This window comes from Calonectris borealis, chromosome 1, assembly GCF_964195595.1.
Source record: "Calonectris borealis chromosome 1, bCalBor7.hap1.2, whole genome shotgun sequence".
Classification (NCBI taxonomy): domain Eukaryota; kingdom Metazoa; phylum Chordata; class Aves; order Procellariiformes; family Procellariidae; genus Calonectris; species Calonectris borealis.
In genome coordinates, this window is record NC_134312.1 from 40,501,529 (window position 1) to 40,527,435 (window position 25,907).

Here is a 25,907-nt window from a genome sequence, read left to right on the forward strand (position 1 = left end):
CTAGCCCTCCCCACAGCAAATCTCCCTGGCCAGATAATCCCGTTGCAAGCTGTTCCTTTCATCCCCGGAGGGGCTTGAATGAGGTCAGCCGGGTTTACATTTGCATTTTATTTATTTATCTAATTTTTTTTTTTTTTCGCGTGCTGGTTACACGCACGCCCACCCCCGTGGGAGGCGGGGATGGAGGCGGGGAACGGCGGGAGCTTTAGCCGATGGCAGCGGCTGCCCGGCGGCGGATGCCAGCGGCAAGCGGGCGATGGCGCGGAGCCGGGTGGCTTACGAATACACGGAGGCGGAGGACAAGAGCATGCGGCTGGGTTTCCTCCTCATCGCCGCCGGTTTGCTTTCCCTGCTGGGTTTGGGTTGTTGCTGGCTTCGCCCGGCGCTGCAGGAGCGGGGCGGCGGAGGCTCCGCCAACTGCACGGTGCTGGCGGTGCGGCAGCTGGGGGAGCGCTTCGCCTGCACCTTCTCCTGCGGGGCCGCCTGCCGCGGTACCGCCCGCTACCCCTGCCTCCAGGTCCTGGTCCGCACCTCCCGCTCCTCCGCCCCTGCCCTGCTCCATGAGGACGAGCGGCAGCTCCGCACCAACCCCAAGGTGAGACCCGCGCACCGCCGCGCTCCCAAAATGCGGGGTAGGGGGGTGGTGGTGGTGGAGGTCCCGCAGGGCGAATCCTGCCCCCTCGCCGCGGTGCTGGGTGCCCTTTCACCGCCCCTTGTGCCCGCCTTTGAGGCCCGGGTCCCCCTCACCACCCTCCGTTCGGGTGCGGGTTTTTCTCTGGTGGGGGCGATGGATGAAGTCGCGGAGCATCCCTCCAAAATGCCCCTGTGCCCCCCTGTTACTCAGCAAAAAGTATATAGTATATATAGTGTACATACATAAATACTGTACATGGTATATGTGTATATATACGGTGTGTGTGTATATACATATATACCGTGTACGTATATACACACTACATATAGTATAGCACTACACTATACTATATAATATAGTATAACACTATGCTTTCTATACAGTATAATACTATATATACACACACCCCATGTATGTATTTTCCCCAACAGCCCCAGCCCGGACGACCCCTCCCGCGGGCGCGGTGCCGCCCCGGCTCCGGGGCCCAAGCGCACCCCGCGGGCGGCAGCGCGGCGGGGAGCAGCGGCGCGGCGCGGCTCCGCTGCCGGTCCCCGCTCCGCTCCGCCGGCAGCCCCGGGACGCCGGTGGGAAGCCGGGGAGAAATTCCTGCTGCCGGCGAGGAGGTCTGTCTGTCTGCCCGAGCGGTGACCGATGCTGTTGCGCTGCGTGTCCCGGAGGGTGAGGGGATTCCCAGACCTGCTTCCTGAAGCGCAGGGAGAAATTTTAACGGAGCCGCTGGTAATGGGGCGCCGGGGAGAGGGCTGCACTGAAACAGAAGTTTCCTCGGTGCTGTTTTGGTTCTTAAACTTCTCCATCACCCACATGAAAACGGACCGAACGGAAGCGTCTCTAAAGTTGCATCTTCTAGCAAACTAGGGCAGTCTGAAAGCAATGTGTGACTTGTGCTTTTTCTTTCTCTAAAGGCATTATTCTGCTTTCTCCTTTTTCTTTTCATGATGAATAAAGATCACCTTGCCAGGTGATCCACCTGCCTGAGTGGAGGAGATTTTGTTAAGTAGTTTCCAGAATATAAAAAATGTGGCGGAATCCTCCCCGTTCCCCCTGAAAGAACCTGAAATCGGGAGTGTATTGGAGAAGCAAATTTTGGCTCTTCGACCGAGATGCAGATGTAGCACAGTGCCAAGGGTCATGCTAGCTGTGGTGCAGGGGTCTGCGTGCTGGGGCTGGGGAGCAGACTTGCGTGTTCGGTTTGGGATATGCAGCCTCACACCTCCGCAGTCATAGTTACACCGGTGTGGCTCTGTCCCTTGGAACGTGGATTAAATTCCAAGCTCAGGGTTTGGGCATTGCTTTTTCCCCCTTGGCAGCTTGTGGGCTCGGAAGGGTGGTCAGGGCAAAAATCAGCAGAGCGAGAAGCAGGACGATAAGTCTGACAGGATTTGGATTGAATAGTTGGCACCGCTCAGAAGCGATGAGCGATGAAGCAGCAGTGCTGGATGGTGCCTGATAGCCAAGCGAATGAGATGTTGGCCTGTGAGGGAGCTTTGCAAACTTCACCTTTCCCTGGGGGTGCTGCTGCCAGGCTCCCTGCAGTGAGGGCCGTGGTTACGGAGATGTGCACCATGAGCGCCCCAGCTGTCCGAGCACCAGGACTTCCCTAAACTTCTCTCCATCTTCAGGTGGGCAGGGGGTAGTGGGTGAAATGCAGGAGAAAAGCCATCCTTTCGACATGGGGCGAAGACGTCGTGTTGCTGCAGAGGGTGCAGCGTGCCTGTTCCTGAGCACGGCCCGATGGCCCCGTTGTGGCATCTCCAGCAGGGATGGGAGGTGGGAGGTGGGAGGTGGGTGGTGAGCCGTGCTACCAGCGTGCCTGGGCTCAGCAGCTCTTGCAGCACCCTCAGTTTCAGCAGAAGCTTTCAAACGGCTGCAACCGCAACATCTCTGAGTAGTCCGAGTGTTTTGTTTTGTTTTCACGTCTTGTTCTCGTCTTCTCCTGCCTTTCTGGAAGTCCGGTGGGAAGAGGAGGATTGCACCTGCCCAGGGGCTGGATTGCAATTTCTGCAGGGAGGCACCCAGAGCTTCAGAAGCAATGCCCTTAAACATCACTCAGAAGCCTATTTTTTATTTAACAGTTAATAAGGAACCAAAGGGCTGTGCGTTGGCAGCGCGTTGTACTTGCATGCCCTTACAGATATAATCCGTTTTGTCTAGCTTGCACCTTGCATCGCTAGGTGTGGGCCGTTTACCCTGGGATATTGATTGCTGAGGATTAAATCTGATTTACCAGAGGAGACCAAGCAGAAAGGATGTATTTTTTGATGTAACCGCATTCTCTGGTAGTAATTGAATTTAACTAAGGGGAAAACAACATCAAAAAAAATGTGCCCCAATTATTTTCCTTACCTTAAGAAGCTTATGTAAAACCAATACAAAATAAGAACAAAAGTTGTTTAGGTCCATTAGGAAAACACACCCTTTTAAGGGAACAAAGTGTGTATAGCTGTCGCTTTGGTTTCCCCTTTTTTCCCTAGCTCAACGTCTGTGGAGCTGAGCAGTTATACTCTCCTTTTAATTTTTGTCCTAAAGTCTCACTGACTTTAAAAGCTTTCAGGATTTTATGCTGAAATAGATTAGTCGTGTCAACAGAGCAGGAATCTGCTGGATTTAATGCTTGGGATCCAGTATGTATTTATGAATGAACACTTAAGGAGCCATTTAACCCTTCCCATTTCCATCACCTTCTTGCAGCACGCTCACCCCTTACGATGATGTTCATGCAATTAGACATACAACATGTTAATCAGTTTCAACTAACTAGAAGTTAAAAAAATTGACCAATTTTGTTTTGAACAGTCTTTAAATTTTACCTTCTGTTTCTCCTCTTCTCTGTGTGGGGTAGCAATTCTTCCTGGCAAATCAATAGAGACGGAAAAGGCATAGTTCAGGCTCCTTACAACACCCAACAATACTGAACCTGTTGGCGGCTTCACTCCTCCCCCAAAATCCCCAGTGTATCAGACTAAAAATATTCTACTTTCTGTAGTAGAGTGGGCTGGCATATAAACATATCGGCAGCTACGAATCTGTCTGTTCTAGCGAGGACTAGCTTCAGAGAAAAGAAATTATTTTTTTTTTCTCTCTTGCTTCCTAAGATAATCACATCATTGTACAGCCCAGAATTCATTTTAGCTCTTAAAAGATTATATAGCTGGGTCAGAGTTAATCCAGAAATGTATATATAAAGCACTGGGCATGATTACATTCATGTTCAGTCCGAGTGATTTGTGGATTTTTTTTTCTTTTTTTTTTTTATCTAATTGTTGCCTCAGAGGAAGAAATTTCCGCGGAGGGACAGTAGCCTTTCTTCAGCTGCCTTGATAGCAATAATAATCTCCAAGATAAGGCTTAAGGGGGATTAATTCCAAAGTCAATTTGTTGCTATCATTCTGGCCATCGAGTGCGTCGGCGGTGCATACAGCCAGCACGGGGGCCAGGCTATAGGTTTGGTTGGGTGAAATGACCGTGGAGTACGACAGCTGCTGAAAAGATCTGCTTTCTGGCTTTTTGGACTTTTCCCTTTCTATGCTTAATGTTAAGCACAGTGCTGGAAGAACTTGCTGACTGTTTTGTTGAAGAAACTTTTAGGGGAGTGAATGGTGAGCCTGATGTCAGCAGCTGTGCAGCGGGACCTGGTTGTCCCCGTCCCCCTCCCCGGGCAGGAGTGCAGAGCAGGCAGCCACTGCTCCTTGTCTGCGCTCGGCATCCGCGCCTGCTCCTGTCGCGCTTCTTTCTGGCTCAGCCTGACGAGATGATGTACAGCTATCTCTTCTGTGCACTTGTAAATAGAATTGGTTTTGGTTTTTGGGCTATTTTAAATATGACCCATGACAGAGGAGGTTTAATACCAAAATATGCACAACCCTACAATAATTTTGGGAGGGTCTGGTGCATCTGGTGAAGCATCAGATCTGTGTTCGGGCTGGTGCCTGTGACGGGCAAACTCTGCAGACGGTGTCAAGCGATTCCTCTGGAAGCAGCCCCAGGTGCGGCGGATAAACCCCACCGCCCTCCCTACCTTGCTGCCTCGAGCCTCTGTGAGGGGTTGTGGGTTTGGTCACTCCTGGTGGGTTTGTCTGTGCTGACAGATGCGGGTGAAAACCAGACGTGATGCTCAGCTCCAGCTCCCTCGGTACAGTCGGCTGGGAGGGGGACATTTTTTTGTATTAATGGAGCGAGTCCCCCCACTCATCTTCTGCCACAGCGGGTTGGTTGTGGCAGCGCTTCCTCCCTTCCAGGCCATGAAGATAACCCAGTAATGCATGGAGATGCTCACACACAAAGTTAGGAGAAGCTCATACATCGCTTGGTGTGGTGGGTTGACCCTGGCTGGACTCCAGGTGCCCACCAAGCCGCTCTGTCACTCCCCTCCTCAGCTGGACAGGGGAGAGAAAATATAACGAAAGGCTCGTGGGTCGAGATAAGGACAGGGAGATCACTCACCAATTACTGTTACAGGCAAACCAGAGCCAACTCGGGGAAATTAATTTAATTTATTACCAACCAAATCAGAGTAGGGTAATGAGAAACAAAACCAAATCTTAGAACACCTTCCCCCCACCCCTCCCATCTTCCCGGGCTCAACTTCAGTCCCGATTTCTCCACCTCCTCCCCCCAAGCAGCGCAGGGGGACGTGGAATGGGGGTTGCAGTCAGTTCATCACACGGTGTCTCTGCCGCTCCTTCCTCCTCACGCTCTTCCCCTGCTCCAGCGTGGGGTCCCTCCCATGGGAGACAGTCCTCCATGAACTTCTCCAATGTGGGTCCTTCCCACGGGCTACAGTTCTTTACGAACTGCTCCAGCGTGGGTCCCTTCCACAGGGAGCAGTCCTTCAGGGACAGACTGCTCCAGCGTGGGTCCCCCATGGGGTCACAAGTCCTGCCAGCAAACCTGCTCCAGCGTGGGCTCCTCTCTTCATGGGTCCACAGGTCCTGCCAGGACCCTGCTCCAGCACAGGCTTCCCACAGGGTCACAGCCTCCTTTGGGCATTCACCTGCTCCAGTGTGGGGTCCTCCACGGGCTGCAGGTAAATATCTGCTCTATCGTGGACCTCCATGGGCTGCAGGGGACAGCCTGCCTCACCATGGTCTTCACCACGGGCTGCAGGGGAATCTCTGCTCTGGTTCCTGGAGCACCTCCTCCCCCTCCTTCTTCACTGACCTTGGTGTCTGCAGAGTTGTTTCTCTCACATATTCTCACTCCCCTCTCCGCTGCTGTTATTTTGCCACAGGTTTCTCCCCCCACTTCTTAAATATGTTATCACAGAGGCGCTACCACTGTCGCTCAGCCTTAGTCATCAGTGGGTCCATCCTGGAGCCGGCTGGCATTGGCTTTCTGCAACATAAAGGAAGCTTCTAGCAGCTTCTCACAGAAGCCACCCCTGTAGCCCTCTGCTACCAAAACCGTGCCATGCAAATGCGATACACTTGGACATCAGGGGTCGGAAATTGTTGGCTTTAGTGCTGCATTGTACTTTTGCAATGATACTTACCTAGAGTGTCCTTTCCACTCCTTCATTTCATCAGAAGCTTCCCAACCTGCACGGCACACGATGTGGGGGCTCTATGCCGCACCATGCAAATGGTATGTGCTGTGTCCTGTAGTTCACCAGCAGTCAGGAGGATGGTCCTCAACAAGTCACTTGGAGACTGAGGCTGGAGACTTGCATCTTAGTGCCATTGGTTTGTCTTCTGATGGGCTGACTTTCTTCTACTTTGGGCCCTTACATCTGTTTGCATTTGAAACTGTCTTGGTCTCGTCTTGTAGACAGTGTCTTTGAGGCTTGAGACAGCTTCCCTCAGAGTCTATCAAGTCTGGCTTCTTTTTCATAAAAATGTGACTGAATTAGGCAAGAATTAGTCTTTGAAAAGCATGAAATGCAACGTAGAAGCCAAACCATGGTCAAGAGTTCACGCCTCTGTCCCTTCTCCGTGATATTGAAGAATATCTGCTCCGCTGAAGTGTTCACAAGGACTGGGAACCTTCCCAGGCATCTGCGGAGACACTGGAGTGGGAGCATCCAGCAGCAAACACAGATCTTACAAAACCTTGGTGTAAAGGTGTACTAACTGCTCACTGATATTTTTACTGAATTGAATCCTGAGTCATCTATCCAAACCCCGGCTGTGATTGAAAGGGGAATATTATTAGCCTGATAGTGATTTTGAGCTGTATAATTGAGCCTGTATTTGAATTGCATAATAATTTTATCGTTGCTATGACATGGTGCGATTACGGCACCATGTACCCGTAGATCCCCTGAAAAGGCCTCCGCTCCATTAGCTTTATTCTGAATGTCTAATCGTAAGTGCTGTTCTCCAACTTCATTGTAACTTTTTTAAGAAAAAAATCATCAAAGTAATATAGAGTGGGATACCTCCACTGAAAATGGATGTTGTTGCGCGAGCTGCAGTTGAGCACAAGGCATCCTAACTTGTTTTCAAACACTTGGCATTTATTTATGTTTTGATGGTAGGGTTTCATGCTGTATCTTGTGGGGGAGGACTGTGGAATTAACCTTTCAGAAACTGTCTGTTGCCAAAGCGGGAGGTCATTTCAGGTTCATCCACCAACACATGGCTGCGAGAGTTGCCAGGTTGCCCAGAGAGGTGGTAGATGCCCCATTCCTGGAAACATTCAAGGTCAGGTTGGACGGGGCTCTGAGCAACCTGATCTAGTTGAAGATGTCCCTGCCCATGGCAGGGGGGTTTGATCTTTAAAGGTCCCTTCCAATCCAAACTATTCTATGATTCTATGATTCATCAGGTTGAGGAGATGTTTTGGGGTGACCCCTGGGGTTCATGTGATGATGATTTTGCCTTGGGCAGTGACCACTCCTCTCTTTGAGCCTCAACACGCTCAAGCAATGAAGTCCCAACAATTTATCGCAAGACCCTGGGTGTCTCCTTTGTGTTTTTCACATGAAGATAAAGAGGTAGAGATGGAAATGAATCCAGTATGTTTTCTGCCAGCTGCCATTGGGATTGCTTGTGCAAAGAGTGGCGTGAAGTGCCTCTACACCAATGCACACAGCATGAGCAACAAACAGGAAGAGTTGGAAGCCACCGTGCTGCTAGAAAGCTACAACTTAGTTGCCATTACTGAAACTTGGTGGGACAAATCCCATGACTGGAGTGCAGCTTTCGATGGCTACAGACTGTTCAGGAGGGATGGGTGAGGAAGGAGGAGCAGAGGTGTTGCCCTCTACATCAAGAAGTGGATAGAGTGTGAAGAGCTGTCTCTGAATAGCCACAAGCAGGTTGAAAGCTTATGGCTAAGGATTAGAGACCGAGGCAACAAAGGGAATCTTGTGGTTGGTGCCTACTACAGGCCGCCCAATCAAAGGGAACCTATTGACGAAGCCTTCTTACTCCAGCTACAGGAGGCATTGCGCTTGCAGGCTCTCATCCTGCTGGGGGACTTCAACCACCCCAACATCTGCTGGAAAAGTAGCATGGCGAGCTGTAGGCAATTCAGGAGACTCCTGGAGTGCATTGAGGAGAACTTCTTAAGCCAGGTAACAGACAGCCCTACCCGAGGGGATGTGATACTGGACCTGATGGTCACCAACGCAAGTGAGCTAATGGATGATGTCAAGATTGGAGGCAGCCTGGGTTGCAGTGATCATGCACTGGTAGAGTTTGGAGTCCTGAGGGATATGGGTCAGGCAAAGAGTAAAGTCAGGACCCTGAATTTTAGGAAAGCAAACTTCTAGCTGTTCAAGGAATTAGTCAATAGGGCCCCCTGGGAAACTGCCCTCAGGGACAAGGGAGCAGAACAGAGCTGGCAGATCTTTAAGGACGCTTTCCACAGAGCACAAGACTCTTGATCCCCAGGTGTAAGAAATCAGGCAAGGAAGGCAAGAGACCAGCATGGCTGAGTCGAGATGGGCTGGACAAACTAAAGGGCAAGAAGGAAATGCACAGACAGTGGAAGCAGGGACAGGTATCCTGGGAAGAGTATAGGGACACTGCCCAGTTGTGTAGGGATGGGGTCAGGACGGCCAAGGGGCAGATGGAGCTGAACTTGGAAAGGGATGCAACGAATAATAAGAAGGGCTTCTACAGGTATGTCAGCCAGAGAAGGAAGGTCAGAGAAAGTGTACCCCCCCAATGAGCAAGACTGGCAAACTGGTAACAACAGACAAGGAGAAGGCTGAGGTACTCAACAACTTTTTTGCCTCAGTCTTCACTGGCAACCTCTCCTCCCACACCTCTTGAGTGGATGGACTGCAAGGTAGGGACTGGGGGAGCGAAGTCCCTCCCACTGTAAGAGAAGATCAGGTTCGTGACCACCTGAGGAACCTGAATATACAGAAGTCTGTGGGACCTGACGAGATGCATCCCAGAGTCCTGAGGGAATTGGCTGATGTAGTTGCCAAGCCACTCTCCATGATATTTGAAAAGTCATGGCAGTCAGGTGAAGCCCCTGGTGACTGGAAAAAGGGAAACATTGCGCTCATTTTTAAAAAGGGTAGAAAGGAGGACCGTGGGAACTCCGACCAGTCAGCCTCACCTCTGTGCCTGGGAAGATCACGGAACAGAAACTAGGCTAAGGCACATGGAGGACAGGGATGTGATTCGAGACAGCCAGCATGGCTTCACCAAGGGCAAGTCCTGCCTGACCAACCTAGTGGCCTTCTATGATGGAGCGACTACATCAGTGGACAAGGGAAGAGCTACGGATGTCATCTATCTGGACCTCGGTAAGGTCTTTGACACGGTCCCCCACAACATCTTTCTCTCTAAATTGGAGGGATATGGATTTGAGGGGTGGACTGTTCGGTGAATGAGGAATTGGTTGGATGGTCACATCCAGAGGGTAGTGGTCTATGGCTCAATATCCAGATGGAGATTGGTGACAAGTGGTGTCCCGCAGGGGTCCGTATTGGGACCAGTACTGTTTAATATGTTCATCAGTGACATAGACAGCGGAATCGAGTGCACCCTCGGCAAGTTTGCAGATGACACCAAGCTGAGTGGTGTGGTTGACACGCCTGAGGGACGGGATGCCATCCAGAAGGACCCGGACAAGCTCAAGAAGTGGGTCCATGTGAACCTCATGAGGTTCAACAAGGCAAAGTGCAAGGCCCTGCACCCGGGTCGGGGCAACCCCCGGTATCAATACAGGCTGGGGGATGAAGGGATTGAGAGCAGCCCTGCCGAGAAGGATTTTTAGAAGGATTTTTAATAGTTTCATACTGAGCTCAAAGCAAGGGGATGGTCAAAAAACGTGAAGTCCTCTGTGACGGAGCTGTCCTTGGAGACTGTTACAGTTTGCCACTTGTCAGTTCAGGTGGACATCTCTTGGAAAAAGAGATCTCTGCAGTTGTTTCTAAGCCTGAAATGCAGGATTGGAATAAACAACGGTTGATCAGGTTGTGAACTTTGTGAAGGATTCACATGATATTTGGGGGAGGTAGAAGGTCTCTGAAGGATGCAGGGAAAGTTTGACCAGCAGAGGAGTGGTGGGGTGGTCACACTTTCATAGCAGAGGACAGGAGTAGGCTCAGCCATGAGGAAGAAACATTTCAGAGGAGAGAGAGAAGCTGCATACAGGAGCTGGTACCACAGGAAAAGGAGTTTTTGAGATCGCTGAGGGAATTTAGGCAGAAGAATGTATATTGGTAGCTCGTTGTTTTGTCTAGTTCTGCATTTTGTGGGCTGGCTAAATAGTGGTTGGTTGGGGGGACTCTGAGTAAAGTCTTTTTACCTCTACTCTCTTGCATCCCTAAAAGCTGGGGGCTTGGGGAAGAGCAGGGTGTAGATTACAGTCAGACATAGGCAGTGAAAGTGGTGGGATATGGTACCACAGCAGTACGTGAAAGGTATTTCCACAGCAGTACGTGAAAGGCATCACGGAGAAAAACACCGGATTGGAGAAGGTTGGGAGTGCTGGACACTGGCTGAGCAGGGAAGACTGACAAGGGACCAGGTGGGATGGTGTGGCACGTCGGTGGCTGTCAGGTGGACACATCAGAGTCAGCATTGCCTCTGGGTGTCTTGGTGCCAACTCTGCTGACTCCCTCCAGCTGCTGCACAGATGTGTTTGTGCACTGGGAGGGTGGAGGAAAGAGGAGTGTGGTTGATGCTTCCAAAGTACTCAATCAAACCAAAAACATTGCTGGCTAAGGAATATTATCTAAGATGGAAATAACTGTGTGTGATAAATACTGTGTTCTGGTTTCTGAAGCAGAGTGGTGTTGCTGCTCATTTCTGTCCTTTGTCATCAGCAGTGGGAGAATCCTTGTTTAGGGTCATCTGAGCAGGGATCTAAAGGGAGCTCCATGCCGTGGCAAGACCAGATGTGGGCCCATGTGAAAACGGAGGCCCTTTCATGTGAAAAAGGCAAGTTTCAGCTTGGAAGTAACAAGCAAGACCTTGCAGATCCTGCCAGTCTGAAGCATGCAAGCTACTGGCAGCAATTTTAAGTGCTGACAGAAGTGGTCATGTTTTACATCCTGAGATTTCTCCCATCCCCCCAGAATGGCAAAGATTCCAGCTGTTGTACAGTGGAGATGGACTTCCCGGTCTGTACAGCTTGGGTATAGCGTGCAGCTGGGGGCACGGTAGGCCCCTGTGAAACCTCACCAGATGGAGAGGGGGAGGAAAGCACTCACGAGGCACAGTGAGTCACGGTGATCTTTATTTTCAGGTTAGAGAGGGTATCTCTCTCCTTGTTGTTATTGCCTTCAGGATACTGTGAAGAAACTCATGTTGTGATCGTATGTCGGGATCCCTTTAGGGGCTTCCCACACCCTGCATCTCCTGCTTCCTCATCTTACCTAAGTAGGAGGATTTTTAGCTACCTTCCCAGTCACTTTTTTCTGCTTGCAGCTCCCAACTTTAAAGGAATTAATAATCTGTGTGTGCACCTGGAGCCTCGCTGTCTGTGCGTCCTCCATGGCGAAAAGCCTTTATGTTATCCAAGGATCAGTTAAGCTGGGTTACTCAGTTTGGTTCAGCATCTCCTGTAATGATCTCCTGTATGGATGCCTGATAACAATAGGAGGGATTTTGCTTGGACATTGAGATCCTGATATTGCCAATATTGGATTCAGTGGAGTATTTGTTTTTTTCTTGCTTAACTCCCTGTGGCTAGGAGGAAGGGTGGTGTGTCAAAGACGAGACTTGGAAACAAGCTATGTGGGTTGTGTGTGACCCAGAGCTGAGTCTCTGAAAGCCTAGACCCAAGTGCACTGAGCTGGGAGAGGAACTCCCCTTGGTCTCTTTGGGCTTTAAAGCACGTGTCTGAGGGTGAGATGGGCAGATAGCGCAGCTGCACACTCAACTCTTCTTGACTTCTATACAGCAGAAGCAGATGCTGAACCTTTCTGCTGAAGTGGGGCTTTGAACTTTCTGTGCTTGTTTCCCCGTGTTGTAACAGTAGAAGAATATCTGTCTTTTGCCAATGGATATCAGCCAGATATCAGATATCCCATCATCTGGGAAAGCTTGCCGGAATATTTTGGTTATTTATTAGCATGGTGCTAAACAAAACTTGTGATTACGTGCCTCACTGAAAATAAGCAGTAATTCAAATCCAATCCATGGAGTTGGCTAGGAATACGTCAAAATGAAACGAACACGTTTACATTCATCATGCAAAAACCCAAGATGTTACATGGCAGGTTGGTTTGATAATGGAACAAAACATGATAAAGCCTTTGTTTTGTTTCTGAATGCTGGCATATTCTTTTCCAGTACCTGCAGGGAGTAACTAGCAATTGAAGTAAAGTTCAGCTAACTTTTCTTTTTTTTCCTTTGGATCTTGCACTTATTATTCTTTGCCCATTTCAGTCACACTGGTATTATGACAAAAATACAGAGAAAGTGATGCCCTGCGTTCTTGAGCACAGAAGTAACTCTGTTTTGCACCATGTGTTGGCAGTGTTCGTACATCCCTCCCTGCGCAAGAGACGATCAGGAGAACTCTGAGAACGTCACGTACAAGCAGAAATACTGGAAAGAGAAAGTGGGTTCGCAACCATTTACATGCTATTTTAACCAGCACTTGAGGTGAGTAATCTACATTTACATAGGCAGAAGTGCTTATACATGTGTTTAACAGCTGTCTATTCGTTCTCTTTGAAAATATATATAAATGCATGCATATGTATATACACACACACGCCCATATAGTGATGTGGTTTAGCCCACAAAGCCTAGCACAGAACTTTCAAGACAGCTCTATTGATGAAAAGCTACATAGAAAGCAGAAAACTTTTTTACCACTTGAAGTAAAAATGTAAAACTCTGAGGAAAGTTTCCCTTAAAACATGTCATTTTATGGCAAAAAGCATCTTGGCTTTTAACACTCAGATGGCAAATTTCTGGCTTGGGTATTAACGTTCCTTCTCTCCGTGGAAGAGAAATCCTACTGTGTTCATGAGGGGCTGGAAGAGAAGGGGAGATCAGTAAATGGTACAAAGCAGCTCACGAATTGTGTTCATAGAGGATTAATGAATCAGATATGTGTAATAAACGTTCACAGAACTGCCTGTTTTCATACACGCTTGCAGAGTAGAAAGTTGTAACTTAAAGCATCTCCTCTTCTGTTTCAGTTCTTACTTTTACTACCAATGTTGATGTGACTAAGGGTGACGTGTGGTTTCCTTCCTTCAGTAAATGGGAAGAGGAGGGAGTCCTTTTGCCTGTCTCTTTCTGATGGTGATGCGCTGGGAAATAAAAGGTGATGTGGCAGCAGCAACTTACTGTTACCACAGTGTGCAGGCTGGCTGGGAGGACCTGGGAGAACAGCAATGATAGGGATGATAGGTCCATGTAGACAGGGAGGCGGAAAGAGAATATTTAAGATCTCCAGATCAGCCAAGGTTTTATGGGGTTTAGGCTCCAATTCTGGAGGCATATGACACTTGCCTAATTTGATCAGCATTAGTAATTTTGGTAGAGCTGGGGATATTGTTCTTGGTTGCTAAGTTAAGCACTCAAATAAATATCTGCCACATCAGGGACTAGAGGAGGAGGTTGGTCCTACCCCACCAGCACTTGGAAGTTAAACAGATGAGGGAGACCTGGGTGGGAATAACCTGGTGTTGTGAAAGTTAGCTTTTATAGTCAGTGGAGAGAAATAGGAGCCTTTCATCTTACCCAAAAATAAATGCCTAATATAGGTTGGATGACCAGAGATATTTATTTCTTTCCTGTAAAGGAGCTTAGAGTGATCTGCTCGGGTACAGGCACTGAGGTGGCAGGTGTCCAGAGCTAGGTGAGCTGGTTTTTGCATCACATCTGTAGGTGAAGCAAAGGCAAAATTTTTCTGAGGCTGCATACTGCTTAGGGTCTGCCATTTATGTAGGTTGACACTGAGGAATTGTGCAGCACTCAGGCAAGTTTTTTTCCTTATAGTTGCTGCATCCTATACTGTTAAATGTTCTTGCCAAATGCAACGACTGCCTTGAAACACTGCCTTTTGCTGATTATACAACAATTTATACACAGGAGAAGAGAGGCTCGCTGCCACAGATACTTGAAGATAGTCTAAGCTGAAATGTGTACACCATCTATTTTCTTCTGGAGATAGGAATGAGCTCTGAGACATAGGTTTTGCTGACTAGGAATGTGCTTGTTTAGGTATACTTTTAGAGCTATGATGACTAAACAGCTTGTGAAGCAGTAAAAAAACATACAAACTGAGGGAAAAATCTGTTCACTTTGAAATAGAAGTATGCATATTTTCTGTTAGTATTTTTTTAACTGTGTAGATGAGCTAACTCTTCTGTGTCAGGCTGTATAAGATGTATAGAATATAGTAGGTTCCTTAGAGTAATATTTGCAATATTAATACTCTCTCTTTTGAAATGGCAGAATAAAATTCTAGGTAAATATCTAGGCAACGAATGAACATCGTCTCCTCTTCATCAAACTTAATTTAGCATCCATTCTCAGAATTGTGGCTGCATGCAGAGTGCACTGTTAGGTAGCACCTCCCTTCAGTTTGGTGGGGCACATTTCAACAGGCTGCTTTGAAAAGAAGAGAGTGATGCCATTTGTACAGTTCAAAGTTATACAAAAGAGGTGAGGAGTAGACTTGGCAATTTCAATCATTCTCGGTTAATATAAATAGAGAGGCCCAGCACAACTAACTGTCTGACATTTATCTTAGGGAACCAAAGCGCAGCTTAGCTTGGAGCTCAGCATTTTACTGAAAGGCAAGATTTTGTTTTGCCACTGTAGGCACTCACTTTTAGTGTCCCACTCTTCTCTGGTAGCTTTGGGCCAAGTGGTGCAAGCTGCATGGGAAAGTTGCTTTTCCGGACCTCTGGAGAAGGTGCCTGTCTGTTGGCGTGAAGATGCTCCGGTCTGAAGGGAGCCCGGCGCAGCAGAAACCAACCCCCAGTGTTTCAGAGCACAAAATAAATGACAAATTCAGATCAAGTTCTCAGGCTGTTGCCAAAGGTTTGAGAAGGCGCTGAGCTCTAGTGCTTCAGTATTCATGGATCTCACACCGAGTGTCCCAGGGGGTCTGCAGTCATGACCACATGCAAACAATGGCACGCATGCCCTGAAGTGGGAGGCGGGATGGGGGAGATCCTGTCGCTTTATTTCTTCATGTTCCAGATCTCATTGACATCAACAACAAGAACAAAAAGAGAGAAACGAAGATCTCCATCAGCTCAAACCCCTCAGTCTCATGCCATGCAGAGATAGACAGAGCAACGTGTGCCAAGTCATTTCTTATTAGTGGCTCATTTATGTGGCATTATTGCTTTTCAGCTTTGGGTTCGTCCAGTACAGCAAAAACGTTCTGTGGTTCCTTTGCCGCAGCGCAGCAGATGAGCCAGCCATGCTTTATACTTCTCTGTGGTTGCTGCAGGATGCTGTACATAAATTCACCTGAGATTTGAAGAGCAAACAGTGTCTAGTGTTTAGTGACCACCTGTACGGTGTTGGGGTACCCTGCAGGCATTTATCTGGGAATAATTATCTGCAGAAGCCAATGGTGCGCAGGTAGTAACGCTGCTCATTCATAAATGGTGGAACAGAAATCTCGGCTTGCTTTGGTACTTCACAAGGTTTTCTAAATTAATTCCCTCCAGTCAGAAGATGGTGTTTCTATTTTCTATCCTTTCTTTTACGGTATCACCTGTGGAGCAGTGCTCGGGCCCAAGAGGGAAAGGACTTTACTGTTAGTAAGGCATAGCACTGCCCCTGTGTGCAGCCATCCAGCTGAGGAGCTCTGCCTCTTGCAACAATAGGGGAAAAAATACCAATAAGTGCTTGCCATAGTGAAGCGATATGAATCCTTGTGGGCAAAGTACATGTATGCAGATTGCAAACATCTTTAAATCCAGATTGCTTTGAATACAAAAAATATTTTTAAGGTTTCCCTATCCCATGCCCCCATCTCTGTCAGCTTTTGCTGTGTCACACAAATTGCACGATATGGTGCATAAGTGATGACTGAAATGTCTACGTGCCTGTAACTTTTTGGTCCTACATGAGTTTTTGGTAACCCCTGCACTACAGTTCTTCCCACGATGTTCAGTAATTGCTCCGAAGGCTCTGATGGAGGCCTGCTTTATCTAGCATCTGTTGGCAGTGCCTAACAGGGATGTATCGCGTAATGCAACAACTAATCCAGTTACCCCTGGTCAGAGCTCCACGAGGCTCCAGCCCTGAGCTCAAAGGCCTGCTAAAAATAAGTACTGGTCTCACCTTTTAGCAATGTAAATAGAATTCCTCCCTCCTTATCTGCTCAGTGAAAGGGAAAAGTGTGTTTTCAGAGTTAAGATAGAGACTTCTTTAGGGCTTTTTTTTTAGTTTGTTCATTCTTCTTTCACCCTGGGGCTGCTGCTGGGCAGTGGTGGTGGAGCTGCACAGCGGCCATCACCGTTGGCAGCAGAACCAGGTCTCGATGTCTGAGCAGGGCTTGAAAGCATTCAGTTTTTTACCCCCCTTTTGTCCCACTAGGTCTCTCTCTTGCCCCTGCCACTGTTATATGCACTGATAACTGGTGTTAGGAGTTTGGGTGCATCCCCTCGAGAGGCTCTGCATTTACCAGATGGCAGCGTCGCTAGAAAAAAAAGATGGTCCATAAATGAGCTTAGGGGAGATATGTGCAGCCCCTCTGGTCAAAATCTTTGAACTGAAGTATTATATGGAAGCCACAGAGCAAAGATGGGTTTATTAAATGCACTATACTTGCAGGGACAAGGCAATATCTTTAATTATATCTGCTGATTTTCACAGGGAAAAGAAACACATTTGCAGGCATGACATACCTCCTTTGGGTTCAGCATTGCTATCTCAGCACCAGGGGAGTGATGCTGTGGGGGCTTCCAGCAAAGCCGTGTCCTTGTCATGAGTGGGCTTCCCCCGGGGACAGGGGCACCTTCCCTTTTCTGTTTCCGAGCCAAACAACAAGCTTCAGACTCTGGGAAAAGGCAGGTCACCTCTACAAAAGTAGCAAGAAAAAGTCAAAACTGCAGTTTTGATACATGCTGACCTTGCCGTGCAAAACCAAAACAGTTATGTTACTGTGTTTCGGGTGTCCTGATAGCTATTTGTTTCTTCCCAAGGAAAGGGGTTGTTTGCTGTGGAAGTACAGCTCTCTCTTGTCTCTTCTTTTTCCTGCTTGCCTGTTAAATACATCTTTTTCCCTTGCCCCTGCCGCCATCCCCTTGTTTTCTTTGCCCAGCCCTGCTAGCCAACTCTGCCGCTCCCCCGAATCCCGCGGCAGCTCCGTGGCTCCTTTCCAGGCTCCTGCTCTCCTTCTGCTTCTGCTTTTGATAAGAGTTATTGTTTTAGAGGTGGAATCCAGAGATTTCAGCTAAAATTTTCTGCTCCTTTGGCCTGGATCGAGCGTTCTCGGGTAGCTGCAGTATTTTCCTGCTGCTGTGGGCTTCTGTTTCATGGGCAGGTGATAACCACCCGAAGGCTCATTCTCCTGAAGGCCCTATAGGGTGTCTGGTTTCTGAACTCCTGTTTGTCTCCACTGTGGTCCAGCACAGTCCTGGGGGTCTGCGCCCGCTGGCACAGCCCCGCTCTGGTGCCTCTCGTCTCACTGTCGTGATTATCTCAGGGCTCATAAGTAACTGTGACGGGCCACATAAACCTCACGGCTCACCGCCAGCAACTTTGCTCTCTTGGTGACGCTCTGTCTGTGCTTGGCAAGACAAGTATCTCTGTGCATATTTCTGATTCAAAAACATGTGGGGCAGCTCTCTTGTATTAATCACCGTGTAAGCCTTGGAGCGAAAGCCAAAGGTTTTTGTAGCAGGACAGCAGGACAGATCCAGCTCTTGCTGATCCCCGAGGGGGGCTGGAGCAGTGCCCCAGTAATGAGCTCAGCCCCGAGCATGACGCTGCAGCGAGCTGCCCAGCGGCGAGGCTGTGTCCTGCGGGCCAAGCAGGGCTTCTGCAGTCCTGGCTGCTGCTCTGGGTACTTTCTACAAGCAGATTTTGTTCCTTATCCCTCAGGGTTCATTGCAGGATCGCGTAGGAGTTGTCCCAGGGATGTCCCCAAACACTCTGCAGGCTCAGAGGTCGGAGGACAGCTGCTCTGCGCACCTCGCCGCTTCCTTCAGAGACTCGCTGGTTGGTGGTGGCCGTCCGCTCTGTGCGAGAGTTCGTTTCTTCAGGAGGTGGAGGATAGCTCTTCCCCTAAAGTAACGCCATCACCTAAGGATAACAAACAGCCTGGAAGAAGTGAAAAACGGCCTCTGTAGGCTAACTTAGTCACTAATGACTTTGCTATATTTAATTAATCTGATTAATTCTGATTCTAACTCCTCCTATCTCCTCCTAATTTTTCTCCAGTCTTTTGTTTTGGACCTTGCAGATCTCACATGAAATACGTATGTTTTTTAGCCTGGCACGGATCACCTGAAAACAAACGCAAACATGTTTATTCTCCAGGTTTTTAGCCAGGCGGCCTCCTAGGCCCTCGCTCAGACTGCCCGCCATGCCAGTCCCTGGCTGCTGCGCCGGCACCTGCAAGTCCGGCTTGCAAGCGACCCACCTTGTGCCTCCTTACCCCTCTTTCCAAGGAGCAAGTGAAAACCTGGGGACAAGCCCAGTTACCTCGTTCGCAGGGCGCAGCACGTGGGGGCCATGATGAACCCCCCAAGCCCCTGCGGTTACCTCGGTGCATCTCCTGCAGAGCCGCAGGGCTGCTGGGGCTGCGGCATTCCTGCTGCAGAGGACGCCTGGCCGTCGGGCCCCTGCTCCTCGGGCTGCTCTCGCCGTGGACTTGCAAGTCCAGTATTAACCCATGTGCTGCTGGGGTGTTTTTCCTGGTCAGGAGTGTGTTCCTCTGCCTGGGTGGTCCTTCTCAGGTCACGTTGGCCAGCTTGGCCGCACGGGCTCCCTGCCGGCACCAGCTCTGTGCTACAGCAGCAGGGCAGCGGGCTGGGGGTCTCGTGCAGCGCGTTGTGAGGGTGCAGCAGGGCTGATTTTCCCTCCTCGCTTTGGAAGCTGTTATTTGCCGTTGTTTACAATCTCAGCACCAAAAAGCAGAGGTGAAAGGAGTAATCTTGTAAAGGAAAATAGTAAACCTTTTCTTTTTCAATAACCCCTCTTCAGGTATTTCCCTCTGCTGTAGAAGCTACATCTCAGTGGGACTCTCTGCTGCCGTTACACACTCTAAGCTGTTTTCCAGAGCACTTTCCATAACTGCTGTCAGCTCCAGTGGTGGATCTGCAGGGAAGGGCTCCTCAGCCAGGCACCACCGAGCCCGGGCTCCCGTCCTCCGCTGCCTCCTCCTGCCGCCCCAGTGCTCCCCAGTGCTCTCCCCTGTGCACTGCGACATCTCCGCGTGGGTCAGCAGATGCAGGAAAGAGGAGCTGGTCCTGACCGGAGGGGGAGGTTAATCATACGAATGCAAAGAAACGGCATTATACGCTGCCAAAGTTGCTCTTGATAAGTTTCCACGGGCTGTTACAGGCAGATAACCGGGACGTTGCCATCCAGGAATGTGCTGTTTATCTGCTGGCAGCGCTGTCTACCTTTATTAGCTTTTCTCATTCACTCCTGGGGTCCAGCAGTGCTTATCTGCACTGGAAAGTTAATTTGGGATAAGATAAAGAGCAGCTGAAAACACGGTAGCTCTTCCAGAATAACCACGCAGATTAAATGAAGTAGGAGCAAGGCTGAGATTTGTCCCACCATTTTTTGGCACCAAGAGTGAGTACCGAGAGGCTTCATCCTGGAGGGTCCCCGAGCTCTCCCGTGTGCACACCCTCCGGGAGTGCTTCTACCTCCCCTTGACTAAAGAAGGGCATTTAATGTCTTAAATGTGTAGTCATTTAATGATGTATTTTTGGGAGGCCCGGTCATGACTTGATGCATTGTCTGAAGAGGGGCTGTGAGCAGTTGACAGTGAATTGCTGCACACCTTCTGTCGTGTAGGAATTGCACAGGGACTCTTGCTGTAGCTAAGAATAGCAATAATATCCATCTGAACCCAAACCTCATCTCGAGGCTTCATTAAAGGCCTCTGTAAGTCTTTGACTCTTTTCCAAAAGAGAAACTCTTTTAAATTACTAAGTTGCAAGAGTTACAGTCACACCTATAATGAGTGTTTGGCATCCATCGCTGCTACCTTTGGTACAGATGTTTTCCAAAATATCTAAGATTCAGTCAAAAGGATATCTTGCTCTCCCCAACCACACTTTCTTTTCTTTAGCTGAATCCAATTTTCTAGTTTGTTTGCTTGCCCCTTATTTTTGAACTCTTTGAGGAGTATCCGCTTTAAAAAAAAATACCTAAAATTCAACATCACTTCTAAGCTGAGTGCTGCAAGCATTGAATGCTGCCTACTTATGGCCTCCTTGCCAATTAGCACTCTGTTATTCACAGATGATGATACAGTAAATATGAGGGAAGCAGTATTATACCTCCTGTGGAAAGATTTTTCTGTTTGGGTGCTGTCATTTATATGGCATAGACTGGTGAGTTTGTGCCTATAAAGTTAATATTATTTTATCCAATTTATGGTCTCCACATGTGCCTGATTATGTGTCTGGAGGATTTCAGCTGAGCAGACTTCACGTGTTCCACTATTGAATACACCTGGGTTTCTTTTGATCATTTTTTATGTTGCTAAGTTTCAACTTTTATATAGCTGAGTTGCTCATAATCAGAGTCTTATCCTGCTCCTTACTACACAAATAAAGAGAGATGTGTGGTGCCGGCCTCGGGGACTTGCAGGCTGGCATGGTGCAGAGGAACCTCCACACAGCAATTTTGGGGGAGAGACCCCCAAATGCAAATGCGGGTGCAATTAAATCGGGGATCAGGTGTAGGCTGGCAGTCTGGTTGCACTGACTCCTTAAGGATGGATAAAACCTTGCACATTTGCAGGCATCTCCATTAGTTAACTTCTCAGTGAAGGAAAAAGAGTTTCTTCTTGTTTCCCCTACAGGGAATGTTTCCTTAGTGCTGCTTTCTGGTCAGGACGAAGCTGTTGGGGGAGGGACAGCGCAGTCATTGCGCAGGTACCTGTTCCCATGTGCCACTGCATTAGGAAAGCCTAATTCCCAGGACCCGGCTGGATGAGCCTGGGTTGCCAGAATTTTAGGCTGTGAGGTTTGTTGCTCCATGGAGTGTCGGGTAGCGTTGACGAAGCAACATAGGATGGGAGCGTTCAATGTAAGTGAGGACCAATATGAGTCAAGACTATATATATTTTCCTAATTAGAGAAAGTTCTGTTTCCTTCCTTTGCAGATAGTTTTCCAGCAGACTGTGTGTCTCTGGCTGCAGATGGGAAAGCAGCAGCAAAGTGTAAATGCCACGAGACTGATCTAATAACTCTGTTAAACTTCAGGGAGAGCAGAAAGAGCCAGAGCTGAGGAAAACCTGCCATCAGATTTCCCAACCAACTTCCCAGACTTGGAAGAAGCAGATGGACACCTGATCTTTCAGACAAGTGGCACAGCCGAATTTCAAGCTTCTTGAGATTCTTCCTCCTTGCTATTCTCCTCCTCCCTCCCTTTCCCTTTGGGAATGCATAAATCCATCACAGACTGTGACTGTGTGTTAGATATTGTTGGCGAAGGCATGGGGGTTCAGATCTTCAGGGGAGGCTCCCCAAAGTGTCCCTGTAGGAGCATACTCAAGCCCACTGAGCAGCTGGTGTTTGCAGTACCAAATTGCAGCTTATTGCTGAAGGAGCCTCTGCTGCTGGGAAGGAGCTGAGTTGGGAGCCTCCAGCACCCTGGGGCTGGGCAGGAGTCCTCCTGGGGGTAGGTTTTGTGCAGACCCCTGCCTGCCGGTGTGGATGGGCTAGCCTGGGCCACCAGCGGTGCAGCGCTGAGGACAGGGACTGGCTCTCCATCCAGACCCAAGCCACAGCCAGGGCTTTATCAGGAGCCTCCCTGTACCCCATGGTCACATCAGGGCTCAAAGTTAAGAGGGAAGCTTTAGTTGCACTTTAAACTCATTGCACAGTGTCTCATGCCATTTGAGGTAGATATGTGTAACTGCTGCCTCGGATTATGTTTTCACTGGAGTGGTTTTTCAATCCATAGTGTGATATAGTATCTCTCACGGCAGTTTGTGATGACCATGACACCTGGAAGACCTAAAGTACAATGCTTTTTTTTTTTAATCTGAATGAACTTGTTAGCCTGTGAACACTGCAAGTGGAAAGCCCTCGTGGCCTGCCACGAGTGCTGATGATGGATGGACAAACGAAAGCAGTGAATGAAAGTCTACTGAATCATATTCTGACACTGTTGCAAATAAAACACCTTTATTGTTTCCATGGCAGATGCTTTCCACTTATGATGAATTGATGATGTCGAGTTGATTTATATTTTCTCCCTCTTCTGTTCCTCCTCTTTGTAGGCCAGATGATGTGATGCTGAAGCGCACCCATGATGAGACTGTCCTCTTGCACTGCTTCCTCTGGCCGCTGGTTACGTTCCTGGTCGGAGTCCTCATCGTGGTCCTGACCATCTGTGCCAAGAGCTTGGCTGTCAAGGCAGAGGCAATAAAAAAGAAGAAGCATTTATAAACGGCAAGGCTCCTGATGGAAAAGAAGAACCTGCAAGAAGGCCTCAAGTGGGCCAGCTCGACACACCTGCAGGTCTGCAGGGCGCCCAGCTGCGCCTCCTCCTCCTCCTGCGCCTCATCTGACGGTGGAGTTGCTCTTGCCTCAGGATTATTCTTGGGAGACTGCCCCATGAAATGTCAGCTAATAATTGCTTCTTCCGCTATGACAGTAAATAAGTATATTCTACCAAAAAAACCTACACTGCACCAAATATGCTGTGCGCTGTTAGTCTCAAACAGCAGCTACCCAGGTCCTAGCAGTATTGAGAGACAGTTTATAAAAACCCCTGATGTCGCTCATTTCATCTCCGCAAACTGATCTTTACTATTGTTTAATATTAAATGTTTAAAATATTTACTTTATGATAGACTCTATTTCCAAAATAATAAAGTTTGTTTGGTTTGGTTTTTTTTTAACCTTTGTTTTGTTTTGTTTTGTTTTTAAAAAAACCTTTAAGACAAAAATAACACTGTGCTGATTTTGTTTTTTTTCACTGTGTAGAACTTCATTTTAAAATTCAAACTTTAAATTCTGTCTAGATGAAATCTTTCATCATCACCTGTTCATTGTGAAGAAATGTAGAAATCTCTCAGAAACACTTCTCCAAAAAATGAAACAATTACTGGAAAAGGTGATTAAATACTGGATGTAATTTTACTGCCTCAGTGGTATTCAGTCCCTACAGTTTTTCTTGTCCCCTCTCAGTTACCCTCTTCACCAAAACGCTCTCAGGCTGTAAGGAGCAGGGATTGGGAGTGATTTTACCTGAATACGTTTTACCAGTGATTTCCTCAAATAGGGGAGTGCCTGAGCACTTGCTGAGGGGAGCCTGTGAGCCGTGGTGTCACACACGTCACCAGGCGCCAGGGATGGCTGGAGAAGGACATCAACTCTTTGTAGGGCTGTGGGTGTTCGCTGCTGAACTGCCCGTCCCACTCACGCTGGCCCCGTGCAGGGTCCCTCCAAGGGATGCTCCAGAAAATGCAAGGCAGGCTGGGCACGGCATCTTGCTGGGTCGCCTCTCTTGCTTGTCCCTGCAAATTGCTGTATACGACAGGAATACTGGCCCTCCTCCGCTTGCTCAGTGCAGAGATTTCCGTATGTCTGGCAGTTTCCCCGAGAACATCTGAGACCGGAGTAGCTTCATGGCACCCGTCCTCACCCCCCGCAGGGCTGAGCACCCCTGGGAGCAGCTGTGCGGCTTTGCAGGGCTGGCACACAGCGGAGAAGAAAAGCCTCATGGCTCAGTCAGGAAAGTGAGTCGCTCAGCATGTGATTACTGGCAAAGCATTTTCATCTACATTAACAATTCTGCAATTCTGTTACAATTCTGAACCATACTCGTTCATTGTACTAATCTCTGATATTCTTAGTATTATGTTTAAATACCTTGTGTTTTGTTGTGCTTTTAACACATAGGAGAGGTATTTCCCGAGGATGAGCAAAGTGCTAGATTTGAAAGCCTAAAACCTTTGTTGGCACAAGGCGCGGTGACAAACCTGTTTGTAATGCCCAGTCTCCATCTCAGATTAATCGTATTGTGCATTTAAGAATTGATTGCCGTACAGCCTCACTCGCATCCTCTGCGATTGTCTTGCATTGGCCACCCACAGAAACATTGCACACGTGCCTCTGGTTTGGGAGGTATGTTACTATATACTTTTTTTTATATATTATTTTTTCACACTCTGCAAATCATAGAAAGCTGCCGCTGTGGGGTGGTTTGGTTATCTGGGTAAGGTGGTGGCAAGTTCCCCTCCTCTGTTTCCTCTTGGTAGGGGGGATAACCCTGATTTTCTGCATATGTACATCCTTTGTCTTCCCAAGGGAGAAGAAAATATGTGGTGACACAGATTCACCATGGATTTTTTAAGCCAGTAGCTTGGGGCTCACAAATCCAGATTAACAAAATCCTCTCTAGCTTTGCTCCAGAAGCTTTTATGACTGAATCGTGCAGCTGGTTCTCTGAGCAAAAGGCAAGAAGTGAATTGAGTTGATGCAGCTCGCTTGATTGGCAATCATATCTTTAAATCTGTTAGAAATGCCATTTGCAAAGGCCTCTGGAAGTAATGCTTACAAAGATGATACTATAAATCATTTTGCAGAGAGGTTAACGTCCCAAATTAAACATCTAAATTGGCGTGCAAGGACGGGCAGTAAGTATCTCTCTGGCTTGGCAGTATGTGATGCTGAGGGGGAAAAAAAGAATCCTAAAATTCACTCTTCCATCCCAGCCTGCACCTTGCTGATTTAGAAATGTCTTTGTAATCCCCACAGTTGATGATGGAAGCTGGGGATTTCCTTCTAGTGGATTATTCTCTGATTTCCCCCTTGGCTTTGTGGATTTCCTGTTTTTGCAGCGTATTCTCTGAAGCGTATTTGCAGCCAGAGCAGCTGCTTTTTTCCAGAGCCATATGCAGAGTGGACTTTTGCATTTTATTCAATATTTGTATGCTATTGCTTTGAGGAATTTTGTTCCATCATGCTATCTGCTGCTCCGCTTCAGTAAGACCTGCCTTCTCTTTCACGTAGTGTAATTAAATCATTTTGTTCATACAGTATCTTTCTCTGTTAGCTTCTTAGGCTCATTTTAAAAGTTGAAGTAATACGAGCATTTTTTGTTGCATTTTTCCTGCTTTGTGTCTTTCTGTGTTGCCAGTAAAAGATGAGATTTCACAACGCATTAGAAAATCTAGCTACTGAATGAGGAGCTTAATTCAATTGCTTGGAGCAGATGAGGGATGGCATGGGGGTGTCCAGGGGCATTTTTAAAGATCATTACCTGTTATTTCTGGTGTAAACGTAACCCTTTGACAGGGGTCCAGCACAGTCTGCTGGATTTGAAGGGCTTTTACTGGCTGGGCTCTTCGGTAAGTGCCGCAGGATGCAATCATCTGGGAGGTGCGGTGGAGAGGTAGCGTAGGTCTGTTTCCAAATTCGCACTTCCAGATGTGTTTTGAGCGATTTTTCCTAGATCAGAGCAAAGATGTCTGCGAAGCGTGAGAGTGCAGAGCTCTCCATGCACCTGCCGCCTCGGCTCAGCCCAGCGCTGCCCGCCCCAGCCCTGCTGCTGCTGCCTGCAGGGTTTCCCCGGCTGCTGTTTGCCTCCGGGAGCCCTCTGCTCCCAAGCCAGGGCTGCGGTGTCATCCCCGCAGGAGCAGGGATGGCTAGAGAGGGCCATCTGCACTCAGGATCCATCGAGCATGTGTTATCCTGTCAGAATCCAGCTGGGAAATG

General features: G+C 48.3%; 1 protein-coding gene across 1 annotated transcript; it reads left to right on the forward strand.

The window, feature by feature from the left end:
* KCNMB4 (potassium calcium-activated channel subfamily M regulatory beta subunit 4) lies at nt 1–23,086 on the forward strand. Its single transcript, XM_075154541.1, has 3 exons — nt 1–595; nt 12,542–12,669; nt 22,463–23,086. Exons 1-3 carry the CDS (start codon nt 257–259, stop codon nt 22,629–22,631), a joined length of 636 nt encoding a protein of 211 aa, XP_075010642.1. The 5' UTR covers nt 1–256; the 3' UTR covers nt 22,632–23,086.
* Nucleotides 23,087–25,907: the final 2,821 nt, after the last annotated feature.

What these genes read in the sequence shown, in the direction of transcription:
- KCNMB4 (XM_075154541.1), top strand. Translation starts at nt 257, where the DNA reads ATGGCGCGGAGCCGGGTGGCTTACGAATACACGGAGGCGGAGGACAAG. An exon ending in AGCTCCGCACCAACCCCAAG is followed by an intron (nt 596 to 12,541) that starts GTGAGACCCGCG and finishes ATGTGTTGGCAG; the next exon opens with TGTTCGTACATCCCTCCCTG. An exon ending in TATTTTAACCAGCACTTGAG is followed by an intron (nt 12,670 to 22,462) that starts GTGAGTAATCTA and finishes TCCTCTTTGTAG; the next exon opens with GCCAGATGATGTGATGCTGA.